General features: G+C 44.8%; 1 protein-coding gene across 1 annotated transcript in view; it reads right to left on the bottom strand.

Moving 5' to 3' along the window:
- Positions 1–1,065: 1,065 nt before the first annotated feature.
- LOC144593013 (collagen alpha-1(XIV) chain-like) overlaps positions 1,066–18,034 on the bottom strand; it is a 70,719-nt gene continuing 53,750 nt past the window's right edge. Inside the window, exons 6-8 of the mRNA XM_078398427.1 lie at positions 7,240–7,395; positions 3,871–3,990; positions 1,066–1,256 (exon numbers count right to left, since the gene is read on the bottom strand). Coding sequence (XP_078254553.1) covers positions 1,066–1,256; positions 3,871–3,990; positions 7,240–7,395 — 467 coding nt within the window. The remainder of the gene's footprint in view (positions 1,257–3,870; positions 3,991–7,239; positions 7,396–18,034) is intronic.

Raw genomic sequence — 18,034 nt, 5'->3', positions numbered from 1 at the left:
TGATTCCGTTAGCCCCAAGAGCTATATCTAACTCTCTATTTAATATACAGGATTGAGATGAATGGTTCCCACTCCAGTTCAGCGATGTGACTAATGTGTGATCCGCAGACACTGCCATGGGTGGGTCAGCAGCTTGCTGACAGGATGGGGGGTGGACAGTTTGGGATGTTGTATGTTCCTTCTGCTGCCACCAGTCCACCTACTGTACACATCCAAGATTCTCACTGACTTCCCATATTCATGTACAGCTTCTTCCCCGCTATTATCAGGCAACTGAATGGACCTCTCATAAGCCAAGGGTGTAGTCACAATCTCCCAGCCTACCTCATATTGGCTCTTGCACTTTTTAAAAACTGTACTTTCTCTGTAACTGTAATGCTATAAACCTGCAAGTCTATTCTGCATTGATCCAACCCTCTTGGCCTTCGTACCAACCACCTCCCTATCAAAACACCCACTTGCCTGTGTCCACCTATTCCTTGCCATGCTTTGTCCAGCTTTCATCCCCTCCCCTACAATCAGACTGAAGAAGGATACCGACCCAAAACATCACCTATCCATGTTCCCCAGAGATGCTGCCTGACCCGCTGAGTTACTCCGTCATTTTGTGTCCATTTGTGTTAACCAGCATTTGAGTTCTTTATTTCTATGATATTCTGCACTGTGGTATCTTTCTCTTTGCACTACCAATTGTACTTGTGCACAGCTTGACTGTACTCATGCATGGTGTATTTTGACTAAATCACATGAAAACAACATTTTTCTGTATTTTAGTACAGATTACACAAATAAGCAGAAAACCAAAATAAAACCCTTCATATTTAGTAGTCACAGGCCAGAGAATCGGGGTTATTACATTCCAACAGGATACCATGCCACTCTGCAGACAAAATAAAGAGCTTTCCTGAGTCTTACTGAAATCTGACAGCCTCTTCAACAGAATCCATTTATACAGGTTTCACTCTCACAAACAAAATTCCTAATACAGCACTAAAATGAAATACCTGGGAGAAGCAAGCTCATTTCAATCTATACAGAAAATAGTAACAAACGGCACAAGTCAATTCATACCAGGAATTCCAGCGACCTACCGATAGCAAAGAGCTCGATGCCAGCATCACGTAAACTCTCAGCCGATGAGTGAACGTCATCCTGAGATTTGCCATCTGTGATCAGGATCCCAATCTTCGGCACACCAGTCCTCGAACCAGCCTCGGGCTTAAAACTGTTCTCCAGGATGTACGTCAAAGCGAGACCTAAAACCAGGAACAAAGTCCCCAAAGGGTAATGTTATGTATGAAAGGCATGTGAGCCTGGAGCACTGCCAATCCCCTTCACTGACCCTTACAGGACAGTGAGAGGACTTTTACTTCCACATGCGACGGAACAGGTTTGTGGCACATCAGGTCGTCCAGCACCCTAATCAAACTCATTTGGTCTTACATCAGATTAGAGACTCAGTTGCTTAAAGCAGTGCCTCATCTCTCAATACAAGAAAATAGAGGTGGGAATAGCCATAGGCCCTCAAGGCTGCCCTCCTATTCAGCATGATCATGGTTGATCTGCCCCAGGCTTCAAACTCCCTGTGCCCGTTCTCATTGGCTCTCAATTTCCCAATCTTTCAGAATGTATCTGGTTCCTTTTTAAATCCCTTCAGATATCTTTCCTCCAGCACAACCCTGTGGGACAAAAGATTTCCACATATTCACCACAACTTTTAGACTTGGGGTAATAGAGTTAGCCCAGAGCCTAAGCTGCCACTTGGCTTTATCTGGCGTACATTAGGTTTCTGTCATAAGTGATATGGACATCAGTTCAATGGAAGAGGAGGCAGTGTCTTGCAGCCTCCAGCCTGTTCCATCATTCAATGAGACAAACTTTAACACCATTGATGTGCGGAGGGATCATAGAATCCAAGTTCATAGCTCATTGAAGATGGCAGCACAAGTAGATAGGATGGTTAAGAAGGCATACGGTATGCTTGTCTTCATTGCAACGGGCATTGAATATAAGAGTCAGGATGTCCTGATGCAGTTCTCTAGGACTTTGATTAGGCTGAACTATCCTACCACCAATTAGAGTGCAGTCCTGAGATATGGACATTGCTGGTAAGACCACTTTAATTATCCATGTCCATCTCCCCCTGAACCGAGTTGGCAGTCTTTGCTCTAGGGCTGGAGATGCATACAAGCCAGACCAAGAGAACTAAACAGACTTCCTCTTCCTGGAAAGACATCAGTGGATAAGAGTTTAATTTAGTATAGAGATATAGCGTGGAAATAGGCCCTCCGGCCCACCGAGTCCAGCCGACCAGCGATCCCCGTACACTCGCACGGTCCTATACACTATGGACAATTTACAATCTTTACCAAAGCCAATTAACCTACAAACGTTTATGTCTTTGAAGTGTGGGAGGAAACAGGATCACTCAGGCAAAACCCACATGCTCATTGGGAGAATACTCCGTACAGACAGCACATATAGTGAGGATTGAACCTGGGTCTCTGGTGCTTTAAGGCAGCAACTCTACCTCTGCACCAATTTAAAATGATCTGACAGTTTTAAGGTTGGCTTTACCAAGGCCAACTTTTCGGTTAAACCAAATTTAATAAAATGAATGTAAATTTCACCAGCTGCATTGAACTCATGTCTCCAGACCATTGATTTAGTGTCTGGATTACTAATATTTCAAGAAGACCGCTCCCAACACTATAACATGACTCATCTGCAACCAAGCTCCAGACACAAGGGATGCTTGGAGAGATGAACACAGATTTGGGGAAAGACATGGAATTTGGGAAATATCTTAAACAAGGGGAAAGATCGATAGAGGAGGATTTCCAGAGTGACCTAGAGGTAAATGTAGATGGGTTGGTGAGTAAGTTTGCTGACAGCACATAAATTGAAGGAGTTGCAGACAGTGAGAAATGCTGTTGGAAGATACAGCAAGATATAAACCAGCTGCAGAAATGGGCGGAGAAATGGCAGATGGAGTTTAGCAAGTGTGAGGTGTTGCACTTTGGGAGGTTGAACGTAAGCAGAGAGTACACAGTTAATGTTAAGACCTTTAACAGCATTGATGTGCGGAGGGATCTTAGAATCCAAGTTCATAGTTCATTGATGGTTCATACCTCAAGATGGTTAAGGAGGAGTATGCTTGCCTTCATTGCAACAGGGATTGAATATAAGAGTCAGGAAGTCCTGATGCAGTTCTCGAGGACTTTGATTAGGCTGAACTATCCTATTACCAATTAGAGTGCAGTCCTGAGCTACCATCTACCTCATTGGAGATCATCGGACTATCTTTAAATTGGACTTTACTGGTCTTTATCTTGCACGAAACGTCATTCCCTTCATCCTGTATCTGTACACTGTGGACAGCTTCATTATAATCATGTATAGTCTTTCCACTGATTGGTTAGCATGCAACCACAGCTATTCACCGGTACACGTGACAATAAACTAAAATAAGGGCCCTGAACTTGTAGACTCGGCCGACAGAGTGAAGTGTGAGAGCCAGAAACACAAATGTGAAAAACAACGGTTTTGTAGGATAAAAAGCAAAAAATGCAGGATAAAACACAGTGCTGGTTTAACTCAGCCAGTCAGGTGGTGTCTCAGGAGGACATGGATCCAGAGATGCTGCCTGACCCGTTTTACACAAGTTTCCAGACCCTGCAGTTCCTCGTGTCTCCAGAAATTGCAGGGTTCTGAACTGGGTTATGAGGAAAGTATTGATGGGACATGTTGGTGGTTGGCGTGTGCAAGTTGGGCTGTGTGTCCACTCTGTGTGACTCGATGACTATGACTCTATACAAAGCTGTAGCACTAGTAGGTCACGGGGTTGGTTACCTGTGCAAGGCTCAGTACCTGTAAGTGTGTTGCCGCCTTTGTAAGGCAGATTTCTGACAGCGTCCAGTACAGCCTCCTTTGTGCTGTGTTGGTTCAGATTCCATTCTACCCTCGGGTCTCCACTGTACTGAGCCAGTCCTGAAAACAGGGGAAGGCAAGCTCAGAATACAGCGCATCCATGTGTTTATTCAATAAGTGGACTCAGTATCTGCTCTTTTCTTCTGGTTGAAGTAACACTTAGCATGTATTAAAAAGGAAAGTCTTTATTCTTGCCATTTAACATTCCAACAACATAATTGAGTAACATTTCATTGTAGTTAATTTGAAAATTATACAGCGTAGTCTGCTTGAACTCTGCTTAATCCATTTGAACTCTGATTTTAATTGTAGCCACAAGCTGCCGTTTCTGAGGCTCAGAACCCAGGAAAAGTTCACTTGCTCAGGTGGAAGAGCCATCGGAAAGGGGAGAGACAGAGAGGGAGAGAGGGAGGGAGAGGGGGAGAGAGAGGGGGAGAGAGAGGGGGAGAGAGAGGGGGAGAGAGAGGGGGAGAGAGAGGGGGAGAGAGAGGGGGAGAGAGAGGGGGAGAGAGAGGGGGAGAGAGAGGGGGAGAGAGAGGGGGAGAGAGAGGGAGGGGGAGAGAGAGGGGGAGAGAGAGGGGGAGAGAGAGGGGGAGAGAGAGGGGGAGAGAGAGGGGGAGAGAGAGGGGGAGAGAGAGGGGGAGAGAGAGGGGGAGAGAGAGGGGGAGAGAGAGGGGGAGAGAGAGGGGGAGAGAGAGGGGGAGAGAGAGGGGGAGAGAGAGGGGGAGAGAGAGGGGGAGAGAGAGGGGGAGAGAGAGGGGGAGATAGAGGGGGAGAGAGAGGGGGAGAGAGAGGGGGAGAGAGAGGGGGAGAGAGAGGGGGAGAGAGAGGGGGAGAGAGAGGGGGAGAGAGAGGGAGGGGGAGAGAGAGGGGGAGAGAGAGGGGGAGAGAGAGGGGGAGAGAGAGGGGGAGAGAGAGGGGGAGAGAGAGGGGGAGAGAGAGGGGGAGAGAGAGGGGGAGAGAGAGGGGGAGAGAGAGGGGGAGAGAGAGGGGGAGAGAGAGGGGGAGAGAGAGGGGGAGAGAGAGGGGGAGAGAGAGGGGGAGATAGAGGGGGAGAGAGAGGGGGAGAGAGAGGGGGAGAGAGAGGGGGAGAGAGAGGGGGAGAGAGAGAGGGGGAGAGAGAGGGGGAGAGAGAGGGGGAGAGGGAGGGGGAGGGGGAGAGGGAGGGGGAGAGGGAGGGAGGGGGAGAGGGAGGGGGAGAGAGAGGGAGGGAGAGAGGGGGAGAGAGCATGCAGGTACAGCAGGCAGTGAAGAAAGCTAATGGAATGTTGACCTTCATAACAAGAGGAGTTGAGTATAGGAGCAAAGAGGTCCTTCTGCAGTTGTACAGGGCCCTAGTGAGACCGCACCTGGAGTACTGTGTGCAGTTTTGGTCTCCAAATTTGAGGAAGGATATTCTTGCTATTGAGGGCGTGCAGCGTAGGTTTACTAGGTTAATTCCCGGAATGGCGGGACTGTCATATGTTGAAAGACTGGAGCGACTAGGTTTGTATACACTGGAATTTAGAAGGATGACAATAGACAATAGACAATAGGTGTAGGAGCAGGCCATTCAGCCCTTCGAGCCAGCACCGCCATTCAATGCGATCATGGCTGATCACTCTCAATCAGTACCCCGTTCCTGCCTTCTCCCCATACTCCCTCACTCCGCTATCCTTAAGAGCTCTATCCAGCTCTCTCTTGAAAGCATCCAACCAACTGGCCTCCACTGCCTTCTGAGGCAGAGAATTCCACACCTTCACCACTCTCTGACTGAAAAAGGGATGAGAGGGGATCTTATCGAAACGTATAAAATTATTAAGGGGTTGGACACGTTAGAGGCAGGAAACATGTTCCCAATGTTGGGGGAGTCCAGAACAAGGGGTCACAGTTTAAGAATAAGGGGTAGGCCATTTAGAACAGAGATGAGGAAAAACTTTTTTAGTCAGAGAGTTGTGAATCTGTGGAATTCTCAGCCTCAGAGGGCAGTGGAGGCCAATTCTCTGAATACATTCAAGAGAGAGCTAGATAGAGCTCTTAAGGATAGCGGAGTCAGGGGGTATGGGGAGAAGGTAGGAACGGGGTACTGATTGAGAATGATCAGCCATGATCACATTGAATGGCGGTGCTGGCTCGAAGGGCCGAATGGCCTTCTCCTGCACCTATTTTCTATTGTCTATTGACAGTACAACAGCTGGGAATTATTTGAGTGCCATTCCCACGAAAGGCTGAACCACTGGGTCATAGGTCAAATGCTCCATCTCCAGACCCCATCCAAGCAACAGAGAATGCCTGTAGTTAGTGGGAGCAACTGATTAGAGCAAGCATTAGCCATGTTCCAGAGAAGCCAGGCCCAACCGTTGCAAACATTGAAACATTCATTCTCTCTGCCTCTGCCACAGTATTTTCCAACTCCCAAATCCACTTCCTTTATCACCCCAGCCCGGAAAAGTCCTCCCCGTTTATGAGGGTGTGGGCAACTGTCCCATCATTAACAATGCCTGATGTCCTGCCCATTAAGGTGGCTTTCCTCTGATACTACATTGGAGTAAAGACCATGGTCAACGGAGATCACTGCCCAAACACTCTAGAACCCGAATTTCACTCTCCCAAGCCCCATAATGCTGCCAATAGTCATCCACACCATGCCCCAATATGGGTGGGGAACTAACATTAATGGTAAAGGATAACAAAATCAACATAACAAAGTCATATTCGACTTTGGCGGCATCACATAAGATAGTTTTGCACTGGTCATCCAGCACAGGCTCTGCCTGATCATTGGTACCACTGGACTTAATGGTGACTCGATTTCATCCCTTTGCAAGGGCATCAAAGTCAAATTTCCAGTTGCAAATGTGAGCACAATTGTTGAGAGCTCTCAAACTCCATGAGCAGGGAGGTGAATGAGAGTGGGAATACATAAATAAAAACAGAGAATAAAGGAAACACTCAGCAGGTCAGGGAGCGTCTGTGGAGATAGAAACAAAGTTCATGGACCCGCTGAATGGTATTTGTCAGGACTGGAAATAGTCATTTACCTGAAGCTTGTTCTCTCTCCGCAGATACTGCCGGACCAGCTGAGTGCTTCCTGCACTCTGTTTCTATTTCCAATTTTCAGCATCTGAAGATTTTGCTTTGAGAATATTTAGTTCAATCATGTGAAATTGGGGGTGGTAGGGGGGGGGGGTGGGTGGGAAATACAGCAGATGTCCTGAGAACCTTGTACTAGTACAGACAACGAAGGCCAGTAAAACATCCTTCAATTTGCATGATTTGACAAACAAGATTAAACGCATATTTTCCCGGTATTGTCGAAGATGGACTCACCTATTCTGGTTTTGTCAGAATCTACATTGAAAGCACCAACCAAGTTCTCCAAAAACAGTCGCACGAGTCGGAAATTAAGTCGGCCGATGCTCCACGAGCCGTCCACAAGAACAACGATATCGGCAATAGCTGGAGACTTGCACATGAACTGAGAACCTGCAATCAATATATTGGAAAAATCACATCAGTCAGAGGTTCAGAAAGAATGAACTGGTCTTTGAATCCGTCCCCTTTGCATGAAACAGACACCCGTGATGAGCAGGTGAGCAGAATAAGCCAGTCAGTTGACAAACATACAACCTGACATACAAACAGCATAATCATGTAAACTAGAGATCACTTTGATGTGCTCATGGATTCCAGCAGTACAGAAACAGGCCTTTCGGCCCACCATGGTGATGCCAACCGTCAAGTACTATCTACATAAACATATTTCCCCAGCACTTGCTACACATTAAAAATTCAAGTGTCTGTTAAAGGTAAAACACAAAGCGAAGGAGCAACTCAGCAGGTCGGGCAGCATCTGTGGAGGGAATAGACCAAAGACTCTTCAGGTCTGGAAGGGTCGCGACCCAAAACCTGGCCTGTCCATTCCCTCCCCAGATAAGCCTGATCGCTGAGTTCCTCCATCACTTTGTGTTTTGCTGAAGATTCCAGCATCCGCAGTCTCGTCTGCCTCTTAAATGTAACCTCACACATTCAGAGAGGAGCTGCTGCTTTGAGTAGAGATGACAATGAAGAGTGTTGAAAATAATGAACGTCTACAGCCTCTGCTCCGTGTGACGTTGGTAGCTGTGGTGAGTCTTTATTTTAATGTCAAAGGACAGAAACAGTGACATAAGACAGAATGATTCATTGTAAATTTATTCAAATAGTTTGAACAAAAACAAAACCTACAAGCAAGTAGGCAAGAGATTTATTACCTCAAAGTGACAGAGTTACAATGCAGGCATAGACAATTCAGCTGTTACCGAAACTGTGTCCATTTCAACAGCAAGTTAACTATAGTGAGGATTGAATCCCTTTTCTCAAACATTAAGTGAAAGAGTGATCAAAACCACACCACAGTGCATTTTCATCAATCAGGAGTGTGCGTTTACTTTCTCATTCCCAAACGGATGTTCACATTCCCACATAGTTGCTTAATTGATACCAATCCATCTTGGTCTTTATTCCACAGGATTGATACGCAAAATTGATCTAAAATGCTTCACTAATCTCTCCTCAAAGTGGCCTTGGCCACCTTGCACACCAGCGCTCCTGCATCATCTGTCTGTGCCCACTGTGGCTTTCACAATGAGACTTACAGTCCACAATTCCACCAATGCACTCTAACTGTGCCTGGAGTTTCTCTCAACCCTTTGTACAGGGAGAGGTAGACCTGCAAAAAGAAAGCAACGGACTTAACATTAAACATTACCCAGGCAGAATATCTCATGTACAACAAGAAGTCTCAGGTCACTGAAGTCCCAAACTCAGAAAACACCCCACAACCAACAGTTTAGTTACACTGGAATTGGAGTAGATTAGGCCATCCAGAGCCTCAAGCCTGTCGGACCCTTGGCAAGCTCTGGGCTGATGAGTATGCCAATCGATTCTGGGATGTCTTTAATGGGATGATTTCTGTTTATACAAATTAATGTAATATATTTTTGATATTTTGAGAAAGATTAAATGTAAAGAAGACTGAATGAACCATTCACCGCGAAGGGCTTTCTTTTATTCATTCACATCGCTATTAAGGACAACAATTTATTGCCAATCTCTAAATGCTCTTGAGAAAGCAACCTTCATGAATCGCTGCAAGCCTTCAGGTGAAGGTTTTCCCCCGGTGCCATTGAGGAGGGAATTCCAGGATTTGGACTCAGTGATGGTGAAGGAGAATTCCCAGTAAGAATGGAGTGTGACACTGATGGTGACTTCCAATAAGCCTGCTCCAAACTGCTAGTATATGATATCGAAGAACCTTTGTGAGTTGTTACAGTGCATCTTTTAAACACTGCAGAACAGTATGGGCAGCACAGTGGCGCAGCAGTAGAGTTGCTGCCTTACAGCGCCAAAGACCCGAGTTCAATCCTGCCCATTGGTACTGTGTGTATGGAGTTTGTACGTTCTCCCTGTGACCATGTGGGTTTTCTCTGGGTGCTCCGGTTTCTTCCCTTACTCCGAAGACATGCAGGTTTGTAGGTTAATTGGCCTCTGTAAATTGTAAATTGTCCCTGGTGTGTAGGATAGTGCTAGTGTACGGGATGATCGCTGGTTGGCGTGAACACGGTAGGCCGAAGGAGGACAGACTGGAGTAACTCAGTGGGATAGGCAGCTGATGCATGATATAAGCTAGACGCAAAATGCTGGAGTAACTCAGCGGGACAGGCAGCATCTCTGGAGAGGAATGGGTGACGTTTCGGGTCGAGACCCTTCTTCAGACTGATCCATGATATATCTCTAAAGTAAACTAAACAATAGTGTTATACAAGAATGGTTTTGTTGACAGATCCTTTTCATACCGATAAAAAGATGATGGAAATACTGGATTGAATAACTCACCCCGAATTTCTTAAAAATACAATTATCTCGAAGCACTGTCGCGTGATCCACAGTTTACACATTAACTCGTCAAATAACTTCCTTTTTCATTTCAGTACCCATGGTCAGTAAAACATATTCCCAGGTTTAGTATAGTTACTATAGGTTTAGTTTAGTTTTGACGAGGCTATCCTTAAACCACACCTCACTGGCTGGAAAGCACTTAAAGGCTGTGAAAGTTGCTCAAGGAATGGGTGTGGCTCAGTGCAGGCACATGAGGAACAGCAAGGCTGCCAACAGATGCATTTGGCTGGAAGAGGTTGAGATAATAATATCTCAAAATAAATACTGAAAAGGTTAAAAATATACAGGTGCATTGGAGGGAAATGACGAACCTTTTCAAAGAGCCAGCATAGAACAATGCAATCCTCCATCCCCATTCTTCCTCTTTCTGTAGAGACTCCCCCCTCTACAACTCCTTAGTTTGCTTATCACTTCCCACACGATCGCTCCCTCCCCAGTTTAGTTTTAGTTTAGCTTATTATTGTCACCTGTACCAAGGTACAGTAAAAAGCCTTTTTGTTTGCGTGCTCTCCAGTCAAAGAAAAGCTGGAGGTGCTGAGGATTCTTTCACGATTGCAGCCGCAGAGTTGTGACACCTGTTCCTGCACCTCCTCTCTCGCTTCCATCAACAGGTCCCATTTATCTCCAATCTATTGGATCTCCAATCTATTCCAGGTGTCAACTTTGGTTGTAGTATTGGTGTGTCTACAAATGTGACATTTTCCCGCTATTCATCTTGAACCAGTTGTGGACTCTCTCATTATGACTTTGCCTCATAGAATCTTCTTGATTAGTACAGGTGACAGAGGCTATGGGGAGAAGGGCGGAGTAGACTTGATGGGCCGAATGGCCTCATGCTTCTCTTGTCACTTATGGTCTTATGAATCAGAGGAACTTTAGGCAAACTAAAAAAATTAACAATATAGTCAAAAGTTATCGCTTATGTAGGAAGCTTCCACCACAATGGAACAGCCTGAAGATATGAAAGGCAAAGCAAGTAGTTCTTCACTTCCTTCCTCTCCCCTGTTATTTCACATCTTTAAACATCCATTCTAGCGCTTATGTTAATGAGACGGAAGTTATGCACAGTGCTCTCCATCAAATTAAAGTGCCAATTTCCTGAAGGCATCGCTCCTTCAAAGTCAGTGAACATCTGCCCACACTCCGTCCCAACACTTTGTAATTAAGTCAACAATCGTGAAAGAAACTTCAGCACCTACAGTGTTAAATGCTTTGATAAAATCCACCATAAATCAAGTCTCAAATCCAACTTACGTTGCATTCCACAATGAACGCTTTTTAAAGATGTTCACTCTGACTGTTAGAGTATTCATAGAGAACTCACAAGGAACCCTGGAGGATTATGAGCGATAATCACTATTCAGTAGCAAAAGCATAACCAATATTTATCAAATTCCGTTCAGTCATTGTAGTGCAAGATTTACGATCTTCGAGGCACCACAATTATTAATATTGTGAAAATAGCATTTCTTACTCTGAAGAGTCCATCTCAAGGCCACTTGTAATCAAATTAAAGGCCAGGGGCTAGGGGTTCCTCAAAGCTGGAGCTAACAAAGGATTGTCACACAGGACAACGCCAACACTCTCCGGGGCTGCTGCAAAAATTCAGGATGCTGTTGCATCCAAGTCAGGGTTCAGATCTGGAGGGTTGGGTGAAGGGGGGGCAAGTGGTCAGAAGTATGACCAGCAGTGGGGCACTTAGAGTCATATAGTCATAGAGTGATACAGTGTGGAAACAGGCCCTTCGGCCCAACTTGCCCACACCGGCCAACATGTCCCAGCAACACTAGTCCCATCTGCCCACATTTGGTCCATATCCCTCCAAACCTGTCCTATCCATGTACCTATCTAACTGTTTCTTAAATGTTGGGATAGTCCTTGCCTCAACTACCTCCTCTGGCAGCTTGTTCCATGCACCCACCACCGTTGGTGTGAAAAAGTTACCCCTCAGATTCCTGTTGTCTTTTCGCCTTCATCTTAAACTTATGTCCTCTGGTCCTCGATTCACCTACCTTGGGCAAGACTCTGTGCATCTACCCGATCTATTCCTATCATGAATTTATACACATCTATAAGATCACCTCTCATCCTCCTGCGCTCCAAGGAATAGAGTCCCAGCCTCCTCAACCTCTCCCTGAAACTCAGACTCTCTATAACTGGCAACATCCCTGGAAATCTTCTCTGTACCCTTTCCAGCTTGACAACATCTTTCCAATAATATGGTGCCCAGAACTGAACACAATACTCTAATGCACCTCACCAACATCTTATACAACTGCAACATAACCTCCCAACTTCTGTACTCAATACTCTGACTAATGAAGGCCAATGTGCTAAACAGCTTTTTGACCACCCTATCTACCTGTGACTCCACCTTCAAGGAACCATGCATCTGCACTCCTAGATCCCTCTGCTCCACAACATTCCCCAGAGGCCTCCCATTCGCTGTGTAGGTCCTGCCCGTTAGACTTCCCAAAATGCAACACCTCACATTTCTCTGTGTTAAATTCCATCAACCATTCCTCCGCCCACTTGGCCAATTGATCAAGATCCTGCTGCAATTTTTCACAACCATCTGCAAAACCACCCACTTTTGTATCATCTTCAAACTTGCTAATCTTGCCAAGTATATTCTCATCCAAATCATTGATCTAGATGACTAACAGTAATGGGCCCAGGACTGAACCCTGAGGCACACCACTAGTCACAGGCCTCCAGTCCAAGAAGCAACCTTCCACCATTACCCTCTGCTTCCTTCCATGAATTCAATTTTCTATCCATTCAGTTAACTCACCTTAGATTTCATGAGATCCTTGGTCTCCTTTTTCAATCTCATCTTGGTAATTCAGCTGAAGGGCTATTTCCCAATTTGGACCATTTTCATTACGCAAAGTGCATACTTCACAAGACCTTTTGGTACAGCACCGGAGAGGCAACTCAATCCATCAACTCTATACACACTCCAGCAAGAGCAATTCAAATGGTTCCACTCTCCCACCCTCTCCACACTGTCCTACAAATACTTTCCTTTCAGACACTTCTCCGGCTCCCTGGATGCCACAGTTGAATCTACCCCTAGTCCTACCTGTATCTTCATTCACGCCAGATCCCAACCACTGTACATAATAAAAAATTTCGCCAGAAGTAATGTTCTCATCCAAATCATTGATATAGATGACTAAATCCGTAAATCACGTTCTATAAGCCCAAGTTCTTCAATCCTTCACAAATGGGATATTTCGCTATATCCATTTCAATAAAGTGATTGAGTCATTAAAATACAGATACAAGCCCTTTGGCCACCATGTCTGCACTGACCACCAGGTAGCTATCTGCACCAATTCCATTCATCATGCCCTTTCATGACTTGGCAATTCAAATGCTCATCCAGAAACTTTGTAAATGCTATGAGAGTCTGCCTCCACCACCTCCGCAGGCATTGTGTTCCAGATTACAACTAACCTCACGGTGAAAAAAATATTTCCTTATATCTTCTTTAATCCACCTCCTCCCCACCTTAAACTTATGCCCTCTAATTTTAGGCTCCCCAATGATGGGAATTTTTTCTGTCTATCTGCGTTATCTATCTGAGAGTGAGAGTGTGTGTGTGAATGAGAGAGAAAGAGAGAATGAGAGAGAGCGAGAGAGAAAGAGAGACAGAGAGAGAGAGAGAGAGAGAGAGAGAGAGAGAGAGAGAGAGAGAGAGAGAGAGAGAGAGAGAGAGAGAGAGTGGCAGAGTGTGAGAGAGAATGAATGAGAGCATGAGAGAGAGACTACGTGAGACGGAGCCTGAGAGGGAACATGAGACAGAGCCTGAGACGGAGAGTGATACGGTGTGATTGAGAGAGATCGTGCATTTAATTTTTATATGCATTGGAACCAGAACATTGAAATTCTTACCTGCTGCAAGTTTACAGGCACATTCAATGCAACAATAAAACAAATAAACCTACAATAGATTAGCAGTTATTCTCAGTAGATCCAAATATGAGAGTGCAACCCAAAGTATTCAATGTTCGTATTAGTTTGGTGTTGAAGTGAGATTGTGGTTCATGTTCTGAAAGGGCGGTTCTAGAGCAATGGCTGATGGGCAGAAGCTGCCCTTGAACATAATTTTGTACACCTCTAACCGGGCGCCATTACACCCCAAGTTTCTTCCACTGCAAGGAAAACAAACCCAACCTATCGTTCATAATTATAAACACCTTACCCCACATTTCCCCATAGCCACCATTGTATAGAGGGGAATCTACCCCCCTAGACTAAATCGCCATGATTCAAATGAGCTGATTCAATTTATTTTTTGCAAGACAGCTGGATAGGTAAAGGTTCATATAGTTATCATGCGTGGAAGATAATTTATGCCACCAACATAAGACAGTCATCAATAAATCTGTCTGAAGAAGGGCCTCGACCTGAAATCAGCACCCACCCATCTTCTCCGGAGATACTGTCTGACCCATCGAGTTACTCCAGCACTTTGTGTCTTTACATGATAGTTGGAAGAGAAAACATCACAAATCTATCCACACCCATCCCAACTTTCAGTTAATCCTGAGAGGTTTCAATCTCTCCCAAGCGACCATGGGAAACATGAGTTCGGAAGGAGAGTGGGACTTCCTTGCTGGTCATTCCATCTCGGGATAAATTCCACACATGTGTTTTATATGCTGAAGTCTGACTGAGGAACCTGGACGAAGTTGCTCGATATGAAGAACTCCCCCTGAACTACACCCGTGCAAAGCTGCTGCTCAATGGGCTGCATTCATATCTCAAGGCAATGCGTAGCACGCAATGGATCCACCTGAGGAAGGTGGATTAGTGAGTGGAGTCGCGTGGTAAAGAGAGGGGTGGAGAAAACAACAGAGGCTGGGACCTGATAGATTGAGATAACCAGGGGCTGCAGATGATAGAATATGATGGGAAAGGAAGATGGAGAATGGGATCAAATAAGTAAACTGGGATGGGCAGATGGGATCAGTGGGGATGAAGAGTACCCGATGGGTTGAGTGTGTTGATGATGAACAGATTGAGCCCCGAGTATCTGCTTGTCCCTGCGACAATATTTAGCTCGCGTCCACTTTTAGGGAATGTTGGTGCGCAATAGGATAATTTTAATAAGTCACAGAGTTTTAACATCCCTTTTGCTGCCGTATAACAATTTATGCAGTTAAACATATTTAGTTTACACAATGCTGTTGGCAAAAGCTTGTTCTGTGTAAATCAGCTGACAGGTTTTCTACTTTAGAACAGCTACTAACTTCACATGCTAGCTGTGATTTAAGGCTATATAAAGTGTTTCTTTCCCATTAGGATTATAAAGATCAACCATCAGACTCAAACCGCACAATCGCCAGAACTAATTACTTCTCACGTGTAAAACTCTCTCCAGTGGATTCAGGGTCTGCTGAGTCTTGAATGATTCTGATTGGGAAAGACCTTAGTTTTATCAGTGCTCTTGTGATTTCATGGGGTTAGCAGTTGTATTACTAACGATCAACTGAATTCCCCTGAGGGCACCGGAGAAAAAGAAGGGAGAAAAATAAACAAATTGAAGAATTAAACCTAACATAAATGCTCAAAGCCAAACAAACTTTCTGAAATTGTTCAGTCAAAAGAAATGTAAAATTCTAAAAGACCTTGGACACAGTCTTGGTTAGTTTAGTAAAACTGTGCATATCTGACTGTATCGTCAGTAGTTTAGCCTTGTTAGTGGAATATGAAAGCTGAATGCGGTTCACTTCTGAGGGATGCTGGTGCTCATTAAAATAATTTTAATAAATTGAGTTTTAATAAGTTTTTGCTGTTGCTTAACGGTTTGTGTGTATTTATATGTGTGTGTATTTATATGTGTGTGTGCACTTGTGTCCCCTGTTGTTAGCGCCTGGAGTCAGTGGCTCAAGCACCATGCTGCTCCTTTTACATTACCAATATTCCCATTTGTCAATAAGGGCACCTTGCTCACAGGTCCCGAGTTCCTACCAGAGTTAGCTTCTGCACAATACCTCCCACACCCACACTGCACTGCCTGAAAAGTGATTATTCTTGAAGTTGCCGAGGGCCCATTGTTGAAGTTTGATGATAAGACAAACAAGTAGAAGGCATGGAGCTGAGATATGTCCACAAGGCTAGGGGCTACAAGTGAGCTAAGGCATGTAGACGGCAGCTGTGGACACATCAGGGGAAGGGTCAGGCAGGTGGAGGAAGGCCTGTTTTATTGCAGTGACAGCTGGGGAAAGAGCACTGAACTATCACAAGGGAGCCACCAGCACTTCACAGTCCAATGCCTGTAATTTATTGCAGATCTGGAGCTTCCTCAGTGGAGTCAAGCCAGAAGACAGGTCAGCGAGGGTAAAGGGGGCTATGAAACATCCCAATAAAATCCACAGCTCAAGACGTCTTTCAAGATTAATTATTGCTACTATTAACTACTACCTTTAGAAAGGAGATGAGGAGGAATTTCTTTCGTCAGATGGTGGTGAATCTGTGGAACTCATTGCCACAGACGGCTGTGGTGGCCAAGTCAATGGATATTTTTAAGGCATAGAATGACAGTTTCTTGATTAGTAAGGGTGTCAAGGGATACTGTGAGAACGCATGACAATGGGGGTGAGAGGAAAAGATAGATCACCCATGATTGAATGGCGGATTGGACTGGATGGGCCGAATGGCCTAATTTTGCTCCTGCATCTTATTAACATTTCCAGTGCAGAAACAGGCCATTTAGTGCATCTGCTTTTTGCCAGCGTGCCGTCTCTGTCATAGTCTCTGATTCAACCTTCTGCCAGAAATATTCTTTACACAGCCTCCCACAGTCTCGGGGATTAGCATCAACATCTGGGGCAATTAAGGAGGTTGTTGAGTGGTGAAGGAAAGCCACCCTATGTGCATGGTGCCTCCCTGGGGCAGGGGCCCAGCCTATGCCATTTAGGGCGACGGGAAAGATCTGACCCACGGGTCTGCTTTCAAGCTAATTAGTTGCAGTTACTAAGGTTCAATTCAACTAAAACCCGCTGACAAGCCTGCAACTTCAAACCAAAATCTAGGAAAATATATTGCATACAGGTAATTAATAATTGTTCAACTCTCTCTACTAACACATTAAACTCACCAGTTGTGACGTGTGATAAAATTGCGGAATTTAGGTACACGAGGGAATCCTTTATTCCCTGAAGCTGGTTTCTTTTCACCATCCACCATTTCACTTCCAATGAAGGGCCTCAGACTTGAAACGTTGATGTGGCCTGGTCTGCTGAGTATTTGCAGCATTTTCTGTTTGTGTTTTCGATGATTCACCTCGGTTCTGAAACCATTAACATCCTTGTGTCCAGCTTTAAATTCTCAATTGACCCCAGTTTTTTTGATAGGGCAAACAGAGGGTGGTGAGTCTGTGGAATTATTTGCCACAGAAGGCTGTGGAGACCAAGTCAGTGGATATTTTTTTAAGGCAGAGATAGATAGATTTTTGATTAGTACAGGTGTCAAAGGTTATGGGAAGAAGGCAGGAGAATGGGGTTAGGAGGGAGAGATAGATCGGCCATGATTGGAATGGCGTAGACTTGATGGGCCAAATGGCCTAATTCTACTCCTATCCCTTGTGACCTTATGAGGAAGAGAGAATTCCAAGCTTCACCCTGAACGAGCTGCAGTTTTGGTGGTATTGGTATTGGTATATTATTATCATGTGCACTGAGATACGATGATTTGCTTACATGCTAATAAGTCAAATTATACTAAATACGAGTATATTCAAGCCACACACATGTACAGCAGCTAGTGCAAAAGAGAAAAATATCAGAGTGCAGAATATAATGTAACGGTGTTATAGCATTACAGCTACAGAAAATGTGCAGATTTTAAAAAGTGCATGGACGGCAAGGAAGTAAGTTGAGGGATCAGGACGACACCATTAACTTATGGTTGTGACCTCTTGTTCTGGATTTCCTCTCTACCAATCACTTTTAGAACTTCAGTCAGATTACCACACATTCTCTTGCATTTAAGGAGTCTGGAAGGAACAGCCAGTTTCTTAATCTCTCCAACCCTTCATCTTAATCTCTCATCTCTTCAAAACATAATTGTCCTGTAGTGTGAAGCAGAGAACTGAACACCAGACTCCAATGCTATTTAACTCCAATCCACTTAAGGTAAATGTTTTGTTTTTAGTTGTGTGCAGAAATATCAT

Source organism: Rhinoraja longicauda, chromosome 4, assembly GCF_053455715.1.
Source record: "Rhinoraja longicauda isolate Sanriku21f chromosome 4, sRhiLon1.1, whole genome shotgun sequence".
NCBI classification, from domain to species: Eukaryota; Metazoa; Chordata; class Chondrichthyes; order Rajiformes; family Arhynchobatidae; genus Rhinoraja; species Rhinoraja longicauda.
This window is presented reverse-complemented; position numbering and strand designations above follow the sequence as displayed.